Source organism: Balaenoptera acutorostrata, chromosome 8 (genome assembly GCF_949987535.1).
Source record: "Balaenoptera acutorostrata chromosome 8, mBalAcu1.1, whole genome shotgun sequence".
Lineage (NCBI taxonomy): Eukaryota > Metazoa > Chordata > Mammalia > Artiodactyla > Balaenopteridae > Balaenoptera > Balaenoptera acutorostrata.
This window is the reverse complement of record NC_080071.1, coordinates 30,164,751-30,182,244: the sequence shown is the minus strand read 5'-3', so window position 1 is coordinate 30,182,244 and position 17,494 is coordinate 30,164,751. Positions and strand designations below refer to the sequence as shown.

Below are 17,494 nucleotides of genomic sequence, written 5' to 3'. Positions count from 1 at the left end.
TGTAGATGTATTTCTGATGTATTTGTGGGGAGGAAGGTGATCTCCACGTCTTACTCCTCCACCATCTTGAAGGTCCTCTCTCAAAGACACTTTTGAAAACACATGTAAGTGAGAGACTACCAAATAGAGCAAGGTCACTTCTAGAAGACAGGAAGAAAAGGGGGATCAAGAGCAAAGGTGAGGATGAGCCGTGAGTGGAAGAGCTTCCTCCTCTTGGGCGGCCAAAGAGAACGATATGAGATGGGTCTGTTTATATTTAAGGGGATAGAAATGGAGGGAATTCACCAAGTCAGGGGGTTAGAGCCATAACAAGCCAAAGCAGGTGTTTTCCCAAGACTCCTAGGATGACTTATGGGAAACCCCCCAAAGGAAGCAGAACGACTAAATCTCCCAATGAAAGTGATACCTTCCCAGTGTCGGTGGCACCTCCTGAGAGAGGGTGGGATCCCTGAGGCCCCAGACTTAAGGACCCAGAGCCCTGGACCAGCAGCATTGTGTGGGCCTGGGAGTAGGTCTCTCTGTAATGTGGTGATGATGTGGCCCCTGGCACCACGCTGGAAGAAGAGGTTCCTGCTGTCACCCTTCCACGCCCTGGAGAGCAGTATGTGCCACTCCACTGCCCCAGGGCTGTCCAGGGGCTGGTCATCTAACTGTGAGATCTAAAGACACTTAAGAGCCTCTCTCCTGGCCAGGCACCTGGGAGTTTGATTGCTGGAATAAGCTACTAGTTGAGGCAGCCTTTGAATAAAATCTCATAAAATTGCCCCATACAATACTTTTTCTTTTCCAGACAATGCTGTTCCACTGTTGGCCCACCAGCCTGCACACAGCCCTAGGTTGCAATGCTTTGATCACAGATGGTGGCTTACTAAAATGAACTGCTTCTTCTTCCCTTCTTTGATTCTGAAGTCACTGTAGTGAGAAAGAAACAGGACAGAGGACTCAGAGTCAGGAATAACTGCCTCGGAAGAAACCTAAGCTTCGAGGGCAGGATATTGCTATTCCAGTCACAAGCAGACACACAGAACAACTTGGTGCCTCTGTGAAAGAGAGGTTAAGTGGCCTGCCTGCCTGTGTCTACAAGTAGCAGCACTGGGGTTACACAGAGAGAATTCTACATCATCCTCCAGCCCTCTCGGGATGTTCAGATGTCATCGGGCGTGATTTTAGCTCTTCAAGCAAAGAAAGGAGACGCTGATACAATCTGAGGCACTACCCGAGAGTCATCTCCTTAGGAAAGACTTAAAAATAATCTAGATGAGCAGTTCTCATATGTTTTGGTCTCAGGAGTCTTTTATATTCTTAAAAATTATTGAAGACACCAAAAAGTGTTCGTTTATGTGGGTCGTATCTATCGGTATTACCACGTTGGACATGAAAACTGAGAAGTTTAAAAAACATGTAAAACACATTTATTCATTTATTTTAAATGAAGTTCATTATATGTTAATTAACATAATATATTTACGAAAAATATTTTCCAAAATTAAAAAAAAAATCGTGAGAAGAGTAGCCTTGTTTTCCATGATTGCAAATCTCTTTGATGTCTGACTCATGTTGGATTCTCATCACTGCATATATATTCAATATGTTGCCCTGTTATTTTGGTTAAAGTATATAAAGAAAATCTGGTTTCACACAGTTGGAAAAGGGAGAAGTACCTTAATAGCCTTTTCAGATAGTTATGGATATTCTTTCTTGACACTGTACCAAAACTCGACAAAAGGGATATTCTTAAAGGTTAGCTGCAATGTGGAATTGAAAACTATATATATCAATAAACTTTTCATATTCTATTACATAAAATCCTTTGGTCTGTCTTGACCTTCGAGTGGATCTTTCACTCAGGCATAATTTTGGAGCAGCATGCTTTAGTCACTTGGAAAATACTGGCTCACAGAGTTAATGAAACAGATTGTCATATAGTATTTTAAAAATCACATTTACTAACATCACTATCAATCTCATGAGAAAAGTCTTTAAGTATTGAGACGCTATCAAGGTCTTGTTGGTGGACATAAGTTTTTCTAAAAATCTAATTTTTTTCTTGAAAGCTTGAGTTGTATCATTGACAACAAATGTCAATGGTCTTATTTGAAACAACCTTGGCAAGTTCACTTTGTGCATTTTCAAGAATGTGTCTACCAAATACACAAGTTGGAATAAACACAGTTTGTCATTCTTTAAAGTAAAAATGAGATTCTTTGGGGGAAAAAAGCAGCTAGTACGTCTCTCAATGCAAACCACTAACTACACATGATTTTTCTTGAGACACATTGTACAGTGTTCTGCCACAGAAGCTCTTTATGCCTCCTTCCCATTTCATGACACAAAATAATTTTTAAAATGTATACTCAAGAATAGAGATTTAATCAAATTAACACTTTTTTTTTTAAAATTTATTTATATGGTTGAGCGGGGTCTTGTTTGCGGCGCGGGGTCTTGGTTGTGGCTCGGGCGCCTTAGTTGGGGCACTCGAACTCTCAGTTGCAGCATGCATGTGGGATCTAGTTCCCTGACCAGGGATCGAACCCCGGCCCCCTGCATTGGGAGCACGGAGTCCTATCCCCTGTGCCACCAGGGAAGTCCCAAATTAACACTTTTTACTGCTTCAACAAGAGCATTCTCAAGTGAAACTGACATTTTTGTTTCTTCCTGCAAGCACGTGGCAGTGAGGAACACAAAACCACTCATACTGTTTGGTGCCACTGCTAGCAGTTTTGCCGTTACTTTTGCACGATTAGTGCAAATTTCAATGCAGTAAAGAAAGGCAAATGACATCCTAGTGTTATTATGAAGTCAGTTTTAATGTTGCAGATCTCCTAAAAGGGTCTCAGAAATCTCCAGGTGTCTGCAGATCACACTTTGAGAACTGCTATCTAGACAAATGATTTCCAGAAATTGTTCTAGGAGATGATAATCAGCCAGATTATTAATAATAGCTGCACAGTCAGGATAAGCTAGGTTATGTGGCAAGCACAAAGCCCTTAAAATCTCAGTGGTTTATACCAAAGGCCTGTTTCTTATTTACTACATGTTACCAATTGGCTGGACAAAGGGCACTCTGTTTATCACCTTCACTTAGGGACCCAGACTGATGCAGCAGCCTCCATCTCAAATGTTACCAATCGCTGTACTAGAGGGGAAAAGAGACTCTAGTGGGTCTCACACCAGCAATTACATTACATTACTGACTCGAGTCAATTCTGCTTACAGCCTATCAGTCACATGGCCCCATCCAACCACAAGAAGGGGCATGGCTGAGTACAATCTTCCATGTGCCTGAGAGTAGAGAGCTGGCAATATCTGGTGAATCGCAATAATGATTACAGTAACAGCTAACATACATGGTGCATTTGTTATGTGCCAAGCACTGTTTCAACAGCATGTGTCACTTATTTATGCTCTCAACACTCCCATGAGGTCGGTTATACAAACTCTATTCTTTGGATCAGGACACAAAGGCACAGAGAGGTAAAGTAACTTGCTGAAGGTCACACCAAATTAGAAGTGGTGCTGGGCAGGTAGATGGACTCCAGAGCCCATGATTTTAACCTCTAAGAAGCCATATTACCCATAATTTTTCCCCAGTCTAGAACAAAATGAGAGAAATAAAAACTTTTTCATAATGATAAATGGAAAGGATTGTCCTTTATTAAAAGGTGCCTTTTCTCCTTTAAAATATTAACATGTTCTTTCTTTTATGAATTGATGGTAGTAAGTGGTAGGTACTTTTAAAATTTCCTTACTAGGAAAAGTAAAAGGTTGGCAACCTTAAGTTAGTCCCTTTTCCTAATTATTTTTGTTCACTTTAATTGACCAAAAATACGAAAATTTGTGACCACTAGTTTGGGAGGTTTTTTGATTTGTTTCTGGTCTTAGCACTATGTTTTGATTCAACCAAATTTTGGTCATTATGTGCTAGGTACCACTCTGAGCTCTGTCAAGCATTGTACTAGATGGTTTCATGGACATTGTTTTATTTAACTCTATGCCATACTGCTTCCTTATTAAATGATTAAAACATGCATTTTTTTTTTACCCTAAAGCTAACTGAAGCAGTAAAGATCTGGAGCATGGCAGGCCCTCAAAAGGCAACTGAAGCACTCGTAGCAATGAACACCAGTTATTTTCTACGAAAGTTACTAACGAGCAAACACAAGCCTGTCAATAAGTTTCTCGCTAAACTTCATCATCATCATCTCTCTCTGTTAGGGATCTTTTATGAGATGTAGATTTTCTCTCAGGTTAAAGACCAAAGGAGCAACAAGCTGATTTCACCAGCTGGGCCCTGGAACTCGGCCATAGATGATTTCCTGCAAAGGACTCCGAACACGAGCAAGGTTCACTGGCCAAGGGCCCAGGCCGTCAAGCCAAACCACAGCTTAGCTTAGTTAAAAGGGACACAGGGCTTGGATACAAGCAAGCTGTTCTGAGCTCCATCACAGTCAAATTTATTAGCTTCCATTAGAAAATTGAGATGTACAGGAGAAATACTCATTGTAAACAGGTGCTGAAAGACAGAATCTTCATAAATATTAAGCCTTGGGAAATAAAAGGTGATTCAAACAATACTGAATACCAAGAATATACCTATTGTTTTTGAATAAGGTACCTTAACTATTTCTTTTTACAAAAGATGGAAGGAAGAATGGAAGGGAAGGAAGGAGAGAGGAATGGACAGAAAAAAGAAGTAAAAAGTAAGTAAGGAAGGAAAAATCTTCGAAGATATATATATACCTTGGTGGCATATAATAGAATACTTAAATTTTAAGTCCATTATAGTAAATGACTACGTCTTGGCTAGTCCCTTCCCTCTGAGGAGATGAACAGTATGTATATCGTCACTGACCAAATAAGTACCAACCCTGGAAATGATCAAGAGAGACAGTGCATTCTGTCACCAGAGGGATGAAAGTTCTCCAATCATTTTTAAACTCCAGATTCTATTTGGAAACAGAGCAATTAAAAAAAAAAAAAAACAAGATGGCAATACTAGGACGTTTCTAGAGGGGAAGAGTTTGTGAATATAAAAGCCATTTTTAGAAAGACTCATGAACCAATTAAGTCACTAAGAGTTATTTCTGAACCTCATATATTAAGGTACTGATTCTAACAGCTGGAGGCGTGCATTTGGATCAAACGTTTATAAATTCTCGTGGCTATTTGAAAATGGCTGTTCAAGTTCATTGTCATTTAATAGGGCAACTGTAGAAATATTCTTATAACCTTTCCATTTAACAACCCTACGGATAGCCTTCAGAAGTTGATTTCCATGCTCTGTTGTCAATGGATGTCTTCAAACATCTCTATTCTATAATTAGGAGGCGGGCTGTTTTTAGAGGGTGAGGGTTTAGTTAACAGTTGCAACATAGAAGGTGGGGATGTATTTGGTAGGAGAATATGCCATAAATCCTCACTGATGGCTGGAATGGCAGGTCCTCCGGGTGGGAGGGCAGTGAGGAGGGAACCACCAGGGACCTGCAGTGACAGTTAGCAAGACGCAAAGGAGAAAAGCAAGGGCTACAACTCATTAATGAGAGATGGCAACAGAGGAGAAGGCCTTCCTTATTAAAACCTGTGTGGAGTAACAAGCACGTACGGTAGTAGCCAAATTCCCATTTTGTGCAAGAAACAAGAATAAGCTAGCTGCACCATGAACCCGCAAAGGTACTCGGACCAAGGGAAGAAGGGAGAGATGCCAGATGGCTACAATAAGCTATTCATGTTGACCAGGAGAATGTATATATAATTAATTTATAAACATTGACAATATGTACAGGCCTAAATCAATTCCACGGACCTCACTGCAAAAATGCCCCTTTTTGAAGGCCTTCTCTACACTGATGCAAGATAAGTTAAAACCATGCAAAATTAAACACTTCGACCCTTGAAAATAATCCACCTATAATAACTGTTAAGAAGATGGTCATTTGGCTTAAAATAACAAAGCCTCTATGAGTCCTCTTGGCTCAGTGAAAAGACATGGTGAATGCATGTTAGGAAGCTCAAGCAAGCAGAAGGGGCTTGGTGACTTTTGGTGCAGCAACAGCTCCCTAGGACTAGGCTCTTGGGGGCCAAGTAACAGTCAGTTTTGCTTTCATTAATCTCTTTGACTTGAGATGGCATCCCTAATTCTCATTAAGCAAAAGAGGAACCAATAAAATGGCAAAGAACTGCAGAAGGCCTACGATCTCTAATGTCAGGAGCATGGCTGGGCAAGACAACGCAAGAATTGTGGACAATATCTCATCTATGAGTGAATCATGGAACTTTGCTTGGTAAACTTGGGCTCTCATTGATTCCCACATTGCACAACCTTGAAAATTTTACGTAAGCTCATCGTACATCAATTTTCCCAACTACAAGACCAGAAGAATAGTTAAACCTCCTTCTTTGTTATACAACTGTTTTCTGTGACTACCTGGAAAAAATGCTCCTCAAAAGAAAATACAATCTGTATTCGTCAGCCTTAAAAAGGAAGGAAATTCTGACACATGCTACAACACGATGAATAAGACAGTATGCTAAGTGAAGTACATCAGTCACAAAAGGACACATACGGTGTGACTCCACCTAAATAAGGTACACAGAGTCGTCAGATTCATAGAGACAGAAAGTAGAATGGTGGTTGCCAGGGGTAGAGATGGGGTGAGGAGGGAATGGGGAACTGTTGCTTAATGGGTACAGAGTTTCAGTTTTACAAGATGAAGGGGGTTCTGGAAACTGGTTGCACAACAGCATGAATGTGTGTAACACTACTAAACTACACACTTAAAAATGGTTAAGATGGTAAATTTTATGTTTTGTATTTTTCCCACAATTAAAGATTTCAAAAATAAATAAATAAATAAAATGCACAATGGGCCTGGCCCAGTGGAGACCATCAGTCTACAAGTATTGACCACAGGAATGAACGAGGCTCCTCATATAAGAGAGACGAGATCTAACTGGCATATCATCACTAAAGGATCTTTAAACGTTTTGAGAAATGGACCCAGAGCATTTGGTGCAATGAGTAAGGGAACCACAAATTATGTGTGTCAATGAGTTATCTGCTATGCCTGAGCCTTAGCTCTTGCAGGGACCATCCACTTCTGAGAATCAGGTGACATATACCACGTTAAGACCATGCTGTCAGGAAAGACAGCCTTTTGCCAACCAAGTAAGCCACTGCCATAGGAGAGTGACAGGAGCATACCTGGGGGAGGCGACGCAGGTACTAGGGCTGTAGACTCCTAAATGCTTTTCAGCTGCCACGTGGATATCTTGCAATTTGGCAGATTACCGCTCTAACCAAGAAATGGAATGTTATAGTATTGCGCTCTATCACAATGCACAGTCCTGTTTGCAAAGGAGCCTGGGAGATATCCATGAGTAAGGGAGAAGACATTCTGATGAGTCCATTTATTCATTCACGCTAAACTTACTGAGCCCCACCATAAGCAGGTGCATTGACAGTCATGAGAGATACAAAGATGAACATATCCTGCTCTTTGCCCTCCAAGTCTGGTGAAGGGAGACAGGCGGGTCACCATACCATTAAAAAGTACAATATGGTAAGTATTGGGCACTGGTAAACTAAACACAGAGGAAGAAGTGGTCAAAAACCATGGAAATGAATAAGGCTTCAAAGAAGGGACTGCTTTGGGGCTTGGTCTGGTCTAGGAGGAAGGGGAATAGAGCAGATTCTAGCCACAGGCAAGGTCTTGTAAAAAACAAAGATGTTATGGAAAAAAAAATGTGTTTGAACAATGGTGAGAAGATATCTGTAACTAAGACATATGTGTGTGTCAAAAGAGGGAGAGAAGGGTGGGCGATAAAACTAGAGAGGTGGGTTTGAATCATGGTGACAACCCTGAATATCACTCCAAGTAGTTTGGCTTTGTCTTTAAGGTTTGAGAAACATAACTCTTGGATGGCAGGAAGACAAGAATGACTATTTAGATAGGAGTGCCATTTAAGAGGCCGTTGTTAACAGATTAAGCCAAAGTAAAGAGGACTCAAACTAAACGTGTCAGTGATACTAAGGGAGTAGGTACAAGGGGTGGCAAAGAGGAGAGCAAAGGAAAACTTCTAGCTTACATGACTGTCTGTGATAAAGATTACTGGAGGAAGAACAAGACTAGGGCAAGATGATGTGTTCGGTCGGGAGCACTTTGTAAGGTTCAGTCTCCTCATTCATAAAAGGAAAATAAATAATAAGTGATCAGTCTGGATCTTCAGGCTGTTGTGAGGATTAAATGATAAAATAACAAGAAGAACACAGTACTATCACTTATGATTAGATTTGTGGAAGTGTGGACCCAGAGAGGATTTGGGACAGGAGAGAACCATTTGGGAGTTACTGGTATAGAAGTTATGGTTGACAGTGCTGGAGGGTATGAACCTGGATCACCCAGGGAGATGACGTCCTGTAATCTAGGACCAGACCCTGGTGCACGCAAGTATGCAGGGCATGGGGCACTGGGGTGGAGACCAGCAAAGATGACTTGAAGGAATGATCCAAATATGGGAATCTGGAGAAAATAGCTTCACGGGAAAAAAACAGTGAATAGCCAAAAGTGCCAATTGTGCCCAGAAGCTGGTAGGATGGGAACTAGAATGAGTGGGTCTAACACTTAAGAGGTCAAGAGTACTCTCAGCAAAAGCTACTCCAGTGGAGGGGAGGGGTGAAAACCAGATCACAGTTCGCTTAGGAATGCTGTGTTTTCCTAATGTATTTTGACATCAGATAACTCTTTAATTGGGGAAATCTTCATTCTGTAGGGCTGGAACACTGAGATTTTACTCTCTCCCCAGGAGCTACAAATACAAATTTTCTTCTTTAATTTGGAGAACAAAGGGACTTGTGAATCAAACTGAGAGGAAATTAATGCTGTTAAGATTCACTGTTATATTTTTTCATGGAGAAAAGAACACTAGGTTTGGTGGGGGGAGAGTGAAGAGACAATGGGAATAAAATATAAAACAGCACAAACGAAAGTAGAGAATTTTCTGTAATAATGCCGGAAGTTGTACTAATGCAGTACTGATGGGAAAACAGAAGTGAGTGCCTTTGAGACTCTATATCCATCTGCCTAGGGCCATGAAAGACACCTGTTTACATGCCCTTTACAACACACCCACTCTTACCTTTCTTTTGATATCAGTGAACTGGGAAAACATTAAAGACCAATAAAATGACAGCTCCAGGATATAATAGTAGTGAAGGTCAGGCGTGAGTGGCTGAGGATCAAGGAGAAAAAGGCAAGATTAATAATTAATACGAAACCAAATCTGTGTGTCAAACATCTCAAGCTCCGTACTGAAAAGTGGCATGGTCTTACGCCTCCACAAATTCTGGCCCCATTCTCTCTGTGGATAAGGGAGCTTTGAAGGACGCCTATAATCCACAGCTTTATGTCATTAGCTTTGTTTCACCTCCAACCAAAAAAGTGTCAATCAGTATGAACATTTGGCATTGGTACCCGATTCACCGCTCATTTTAACAATTGCATTTATGGTACTTTGACATGAGTCTCTAAAGATTCCTTTAGGCAACCTGCAAAAAAATTCTAACATATACACAGAAAGAGTAACTCTGGACAACTCCTGTGAGATTCCACAGCACAGGGACCAGGGGAGGTGGAAGAAACTGGAGTACTATATGGGTCACTGAGACATAGTTTCAAATTCTGCCTTAACTGGAGCTTTCTTGTCTTTAGGAAATGTTCTGTACGTTGTAAATATTATAAAAAAAAAAAGATAATTCAAAAACATTTATTAAAAGATCAGGGGGACAAGAAAGCTGCTAAGAGATACCAGACTAGGCGCCCAGCCAGGGAATCTGAGTTTGAGTCCCCGCTCCACAGCTTAAGTAGGGCCTTAGTTTACTTACTGGAAAATGGAGGTAACACCTGCCTCACAGATCCAGGAATGGGGAGAAGCTCAGGGAAGCAGTGGAAGTCAGTAATATTTATTTTGCACATAAATCCATAAAAACAAAACAGAGTTTTAAACAACCATTTTTGGTGAGTTGTTTTTAATTGTTTCATTGGGTTGTAATGAAACAACTTGCTCTCCCAGAATGAATGAAAGACCTTTGAAACTCATTACACGAACACCTCCACACCACTGCACACAAGGGGTTGAAACTGAAATGTTTTGTAAACCAATAGCAGCATAATAAGTAACTTTCGCAAGAAGTCGGCAATCACTTAACTACCAACTCTAAGCATGGACATCAAGAAAAACAGTTGTCCCCCTCATTCATCTTTGTCAACAAAACACACGAGGAAAGGATCCTCTCCACTCAGTATATCATTACAGGGCACAAAGAGAGGGGTAAATGACAATATTCCAAGTATTTAAGATAGCAAAACAGCAGTTGGGCCTGTGAATTACAATTGTGTACAGTAAGTCATTGCTTTCAACGTTGCTTTAGTCTTGATCAGATAGCCCTGGAATGTTCAGCTCTCTCTGACCATGTCATGTTGCTGATTTAGTCTTTCTTAATTTGAATACACTACATGAAAGAGATGGAAATGCAAACTGGAATCCCCATTTCAACATGTCCCTAGCCTTGAACCTACCCGAGGGGTATAGCCAACACCAGACCCTACCCCCTGTTGCAACACTGTGTGTAATAGAGAAATTGCAGGGCACACCTGCTCCCATTAACTTTGTTAGACCAAATGTCTCTAAAAAGACAACCCAAAGAATCCCAAACTCAAAAATCCAAATTGCTTATCACAATGTCCGTCTCTTTATTTTATCACTAAAATACCTGGTTGTATTTGTTTCTCTTAAATAATATATCCCAAATGAACTAGAAGTTCTAGAAATGTTTCAGCAAGAAATTTCGAGAACAGTCCCAGCTTTGATATTCAAGTAGTAACTGAGCTAGGGACCACAACACATGCTAATATCACTGAGTTCATGGACAGAGGCAAAGGTATGTCTGTGGGCAGGGATCTGAAATGCTCCCTGCCTGGGATATGATTTTAATCTCATTTTCAACGATGCTATTTTTGTCTACATGTAATGGGACAAGCCCATTTTTCTGAGTTCAAGGAAACAGTGCTTTATTTACATCTTTAGAGGCTGCTCCTAAGCCACAAAGTGAACCAAACTCAGCACGCCAGCTCCAGCTCCTCACGTGAGCTCTGCCCGCTAGCTGCCGAGACAGGCCAGGGCTGTTATCAGGTCCTCAGTGACCAAAAGCACACTGGCTGTTAGAAAGGGAATTATCCACCTATTGAAGCGATTGTATCTTACTCTCTAGCAAACGCACCTTCCACACTTCCTCCGTCTGCTCCAGCTTTGATTCTAACACAAACTCTCTCTCTCACTAGGCTGTGTCCACCATCAAGCAGCAGGGGGTACGGCAGGGGGGCAGGCAAAGTGGCGGCCCAACCTGCCGGGACCTGCCTGAAACCATGCCGCTGACCTAAGAAAGGTAATTTACATGTGTAAAAACCCAGCCGGTAATGTGTCCTTACCTGATAGGGGTAATTGTACCAGCAGTGCCTTGTATTCCACAGCCAGGGGGTCTGAAAAACATGACAATGAAACAAATTTCACATGTTTTGGAAAAGAAGCGGGAGAAGAGATGTTTATGACAGGTTCTGGCCCCCCAGTATTTGGGGATTTCAACAATCTACCTGTGTGAGAACGGAAGGACTCAGTACAATTAGGAACAGGAGAGCAAAGCCATGAGGATTCCGTCATACATTCTCTCTGGGTAATCTAAACTCAACTGGCAGTATTTCAAGCCACTTCCGGGATAGAGTCCTAGCTGGTGTTTTTTTATATTTTGCTGGTCCTGTAGACATATCCCTGCTAGGTAACCAGCCTCAACAGCAGAGCCCTTCAAGTGTCTCGCCAAGACCAGCTGCAAATCATCAATCTATTATCAATAAACAATGCTGATGGTGCAAATCTCCTTGAAACTCTTCCAACTCAATGTTTACAAAGCAACATTATTAATCAATTGTTTCACACATTGAGTGGGGGTCAATAGCAGGCAGGGACTCTTATTTCAGTAGGACAGCTCTGACTAATTCCAGGCCTGAGGGAATTAGCCCTTACAGTACACCCCACGCTCGGACTCATGGTCAAGGTCTTTCGAAGACAAAACAATCTTTCTTAATTTAATGGCAATCACTTGCCTTACCACCTTGTAAAATCAGAGAGAGCATCTAAGTATACACACAGATTCCAAACATCTGTAAAAAACAGGGAGGGGTTGGTATGGATTTGAATAGAGAGCTGAACCATCCCATAATACCAGCACAAACTTTCTCATATTTTTGTATTAACTTTATCATTCTTTTTGCATTCCTGATCTATAGCTATTAGCACTTGATGGTATACATCTATACACATTTGATACACATCAGTATGTTTCTAACTATTAAGAAACATAATCTATCATTAATACAATCTGTGTTTATATATCTCAAAATGATAATACTGTCATTGAGAGTTTAATGTCAGATATATTTGTACTGACCTAACCTCTGTATCTTGTCCCAGGCCCTGTAAGATCAAAAGTTGCTGCCTCTGCAGTAGGATAATGTAGTTGTCTCTCTGAAAGCCACAGAGATATCCTTCCACCCCCCATGGTCCTCATCAGCCCTGCACCGATGAGGATGAGGATGAGGATGAGGAGGATATTTGCTAGTATTTGTTGAGTCCTCCCTATGACCATACACTTTTTTTTGAGGGTTTTCCTTCATGAGCTGTTATTTATTTAACCAATTAAAAAGTTGTTTCTCTTTAGATTGTCCCATATACTTTTAAAGGATCTCACATGTATGAACTCATTTAATCATTATAGTAACTAGTAGTAGTATTTGCCTCATTTTACAGATGGGTAAACTGAGGCCCTGTGTCCGTAATTAACCATCCAGGTTAATTAGCGAGGCAGGGCCAGAGCTGGAAATCAAACTCAGACTGTCTGGTCTCAAAGCCGAACACAGCCACTGTGACCCTAACTTTTGAGTCTGATAAAAACTGAACCAGGCCTCAGTTTAGGGAGCCAGGCTGAAGTAAAAAGCCGTGCCGTGCCCTAAACCTAATGAGGTCCAGGGATCTTTACAGTCCCCTTTCATTCAAGCACTCCTGATTCTCCTTCCATTTCTCCTGCTTTCGCCATTTGCTACCTGTGCTACGCTGTACGTATCACGCAATCTCTCTGCACTTAACTTCCTTGGTGCCTGAGTTGTCTGTCTGTCTGTGTCCTCCATTTCTCATGTCCATGACACTGAGGTTTATGAGTGACCGACCTCACAGGGTGATTGTGAGGATCAAATGAGAGAGCATGTATGAAAATGCTGCAGAGGCTTCAGAAGCTTAATAGGTTATTGACTTATATAAACGACACATGTCCGTTGAGGAAGATATAGAAAATATTGAAAATAATAAAAAGAAAAATAATTTGAATTCTCATCACTATTAACATTTTAATGTACAGCCCATTTGGGGTCTTTCTTTCTATATAATATAGATATACACGCAGATACGGATAGATTTCTTTTTAAACACACACATATATGCATTATTTTTAAATGTGGGCACAACACAGCAAAATCTACTTTAGAGTACAAATGTTAGTTATTACCTTCCTCTCTGATAAAACTGTTTACTATCTCTACAATTAGCTGAAAGTCCCTGAGGGAAACGTATGTCAGATTCTTACGTTTATCCCTCCAGGATGAGACACTCAAGTTGACAGTTCAGCATTCATTACTGAATGCTAATGAGAAGGAATGCAGAGTGAAATGCAACACCTATAAAAAGCCTCGTAGTCTTTTTTCTGAATGCATCAGTCCCAAGCCCACAGGGCGTGTGCGTGCTTGCCTCTAAAGACACAGCAGAAATCTCTTCCACTACAGTCATCCTTCCCGTCACAGGCGGGAGAGCAAAGGTACAACTCCCAGTGACCCAGGAAAATCCATCATTTAGAGCTTCCCTTCGTCTGTGAGCTTCTTGGCTCCTTGGTTTTCTTCTAACACCCAGGCTTTTCCCTGGATGCATCAGATGTGCATCACCTAGACATGCTTGTATCATGTGTGGAAACCCGACTGACCTGAAGAAACAGTGGGTGAGTCTTTGTCTCTCAATGGGTCCCGCCCACTTGAAGCAGGAGCAAAGAACACTGAGAATTTGATGGGGCTACCAAGGCCACAGCTCAGCCTGCAAGCTTGTTTGCCAAACATTTAAGTAAGCACTTTCACATACTTATTTCACAATGCGTGTTCACATATACTTCCTACTTTGACAATACTAGATATTAATATCATCTTCTATGTGCTACATTTTTCTAGGATCTCATGTTATGGCTCCCAAAACTCTTTGAGACAGAACAAATACTATCTTTCCCAATTTACAGATGAGAAGACAAGTCCATGAAATTGTGATTCTACTAATTTCTAACAGCGCAACACTAACATATGAATCTGGATTGGCTGCTTATATTTAATGCATTAGGTATAGCATCTTTAGTTTCAACTGATACCATAAACCTACTGTTTTTTAAATCAGTTTTTCCAGATACCTTTTTTTAAAGAATTCTTTTAGTTGTATTCTTTTTTTTTTTAACATCTTTATTGGAGTATAATTGCTTTACAATGGTGTGTTAGTTTCTGCTTTATAACAAAGTGAATCAGTTATACATATACATATGTCCCCATATCTCTTCCCTCTTGCATCTCCCTCCCTCCCACCCTCCCTATCCCACCCCTCTAGGTGGTCACAAAGCACCCAGCTGATCTCCCTGTGCTATGCGGCTGCTTCCCACTAGCTATCTATTTTACGTTTGGTAGTGTATATATGTCCATGCCACTCTCTCACTTTGTCACAGCTTACCCTTCCCCCTCCCCATATCCTCAAGTCCATTCTCTAGTAGGTCTGTGTCTTCATTCCCATCTTATCCCTAGGTTCTTCATGACCGTTTTTTTTTTTTCCCTTAGATTCCATATACATGTGTTAGCATACAGTATTTGTTCTTCTCTTTCTGACTTACTTCACTCTGTATGACAGACTCTGGGTCCATCCACCTCATTACAAATACCTCCATTTCATTTCTTTTTATGGCTGAGTAATATTCCATTGTATATATGTGCCACATCTTCTTTATCCATTCATCCGATGATGGACACTTAGGTTGCTTCCATGTCCTGGCTATTGTAAATAGAGCTGCAATGAACATTCTGGTACATGACTCTTTTTGAATTATGGTTTTCTCAGGGTATATGCCCAGTAGTGGGATTGCTGGGTCGTATGGTAGTTCTACTTTTAGTTTTTTAAGGAACCTCCATACTGTTCTCCATAGTGGCTGTATCAATTTACATTCCCACCAACAGTGCAAGAGGGTTCCCTTTTCTCCACACCCTCTTTTTTAAGAATCATTTCCATGTTCATTTGATATCAAAATCTGTATAGGTAGTAACATAATTAAGAACATAAAAAGCTGCAATAGTTAGATGTCAAGAAAGAATAATGGTTATGAAAAAATACACTGAAAACCCTCATTTTAGAAGGATGGGCCTAGCATCTTCCTACATAATTAGAGAAAAGCTCTGTACCTAGGACAGTGCAAGGTGATTCAAGCACATTTTCTGAAAATAGAAATGCCTGTTTTACATGGCATTACAATATCAGGGGACATTATCAACATTGGAAAATCCAAAAACCCAATGATTCTCAAATCTTGGCATTCCAGTAACTTAAGATTCACTTTATTCTCCCTCAGACATATACAGTTAAATAATGATATGAAGCACGTTACAGATTTTACAGTATTTTATACATAGTATCTCATTTAATTCTCATAGCAACATTGTAAGTGCTCAAGATAACATAGCGTGCAGGTACCATAAAAGACAAAGAATATGCTGCTGTGGGGGCTCCTCAAACTATTAAAATGCAGGATCTGATTCAGTAGGTCTGGCGTGGGGCTGAGAGTACATTTTTAACAAGCTTCAAGGTGATGCTTGGACCCTGGACCACATTTTGAGTAGTAAGGTGCTAGAGTAAAGTAAGGAGGGTGATCCAACTTGGTATTTACCAGGTGTAAGGCACCTTGCTAGGCACTTTGTTATAATATTTCACAATTCACTGTTAGGTGAATAAATTAATAAATTATTTCTAATCTTTACAATAGCCAGTTTTGAAGCAGAAATTGTTAGTAAAACACTATTTAGCTGGAGACAATGCTTCTCAACCAACTTCTGTGCTTGCTAGAACCACACATCTAAGCTCTGGTGGAAGAGATGTGAGCAGAATTGACACGTGTCACGTTGGGATGCTGTCCCTAAGAGTAAATGTGAATGAGCTGATCTCACCCTTTCTGCATTCCCATTGGAGGGAGATAATAAGAGCTGGAGCTGTCATCTTTCACCCTGGGATGGAAGTTTCTGTTGAAGTTGATGTTGGAGGCCTCCTACTAGCCCTGGTCTGCTTACCTCTGGATTATATGTGTGACACAGATAAATTCCTATCATCCTCTCATATCTAAACTACTGTGTTGTCATATATATATATATATATATATATATATATATATATATATATATACACACACACACACACACACACACACACACACACAGTAGTATAGCCTGTATTCTCATTAATAGAGCCATCCCTAGGTATTCTCGGGGGATTGGTTCCAGGACCCCTCATGGATTCCAAAATCCAAGGATGCTCAAGTCCCTTATATAAAATGGCATGAACAGTCGGCTCTCTATATCCATTGGTTCTTGCATCCGTGGATACAGAGGGCCGACTGTATATGCATCAAGGTAAGTATGATTATTTTATAGACAAAAAGCAATCTCAAAGAGGTACCGTAATTAACTGAAGGCTACCCAGCTGGTAAGTAGAAAAGCTGGGACACAAACTCAGGCCAGCCAGATTCTTCCATTATAACTTCCCAAGGTACTCTGGGTGTACAAAGAATGCGTAATGAAAGAAAATCATGGATATTTGGAATTGATTTATCCATAACTGAGAATCAATAATGAGCTATTACCTAAAAATATTGAATTTTCGGGTTAGAAAGGACCTCCAAATCCTGCTTAAGCTACAAAAGAAATCACATGTCCCAGATGGCTAGCAATGCCTCTCACTGTTAAAGAGTTCTATGATTATAGGTCATTCACAAGATCCCTCAGATTTACTTCCTACTTTTTTTCTTTTTTTTTTTTGGTCAACAGAAATCATACCAAGTTTTTTTGTTGTTTTAGCATCTGCTATGGACTGAATTCGCATATTCAAGCCCTAAACCCTCAACGTGACTGTATTTAAAGACAGGGTCTTTAGGAGATAATTAAGGTTAGATGAGGCCATAAGGATAGGGCCCTAAACCAATAGGGTTGGTGGCTTTATAAGAAGAGGAAGTGAGAGAGTGCTCTCTCTCCTCACATGCTCAGAGGAAAGGCCACGTGAGGACTGCAGTGATGAGGAAGAGAGTTCTCACTGAAAACCAAACCTTGCCAGACCTTGA

At 40.6% G+C, this 17,494-nt stretch overlaps 1 protein-coding gene across 3 annotated transcripts in view; it reads right to left on the bottom strand.

Annotated features, from left to right (window-relative positions):
• Positions 1-17,494, bottom strand: part of CERS6 (ceramide synthase 6) — a 319,455-nt gene that overhangs the window by 70,745 nt on the left and 231,216 nt on the right. For all 3 annotated transcript variants that reach the window (XM_057551143.1, XM_057551145.1, XM_057551144.1), the window contains exons 5-6: positions 11,484-11,534; positions 9,136-9,228 (exon numbers count right to left, since the gene is read on the bottom strand). In XM_057551143.1, coding sequence (XP_057407126.1) covers positions 9,136-9,228; positions 11,484-11,534 — 144 coding nt within the window. The remainder of the gene's footprint in view (positions 1-9,135; positions 9,229-11,483; positions 11,535-17,494) is intronic.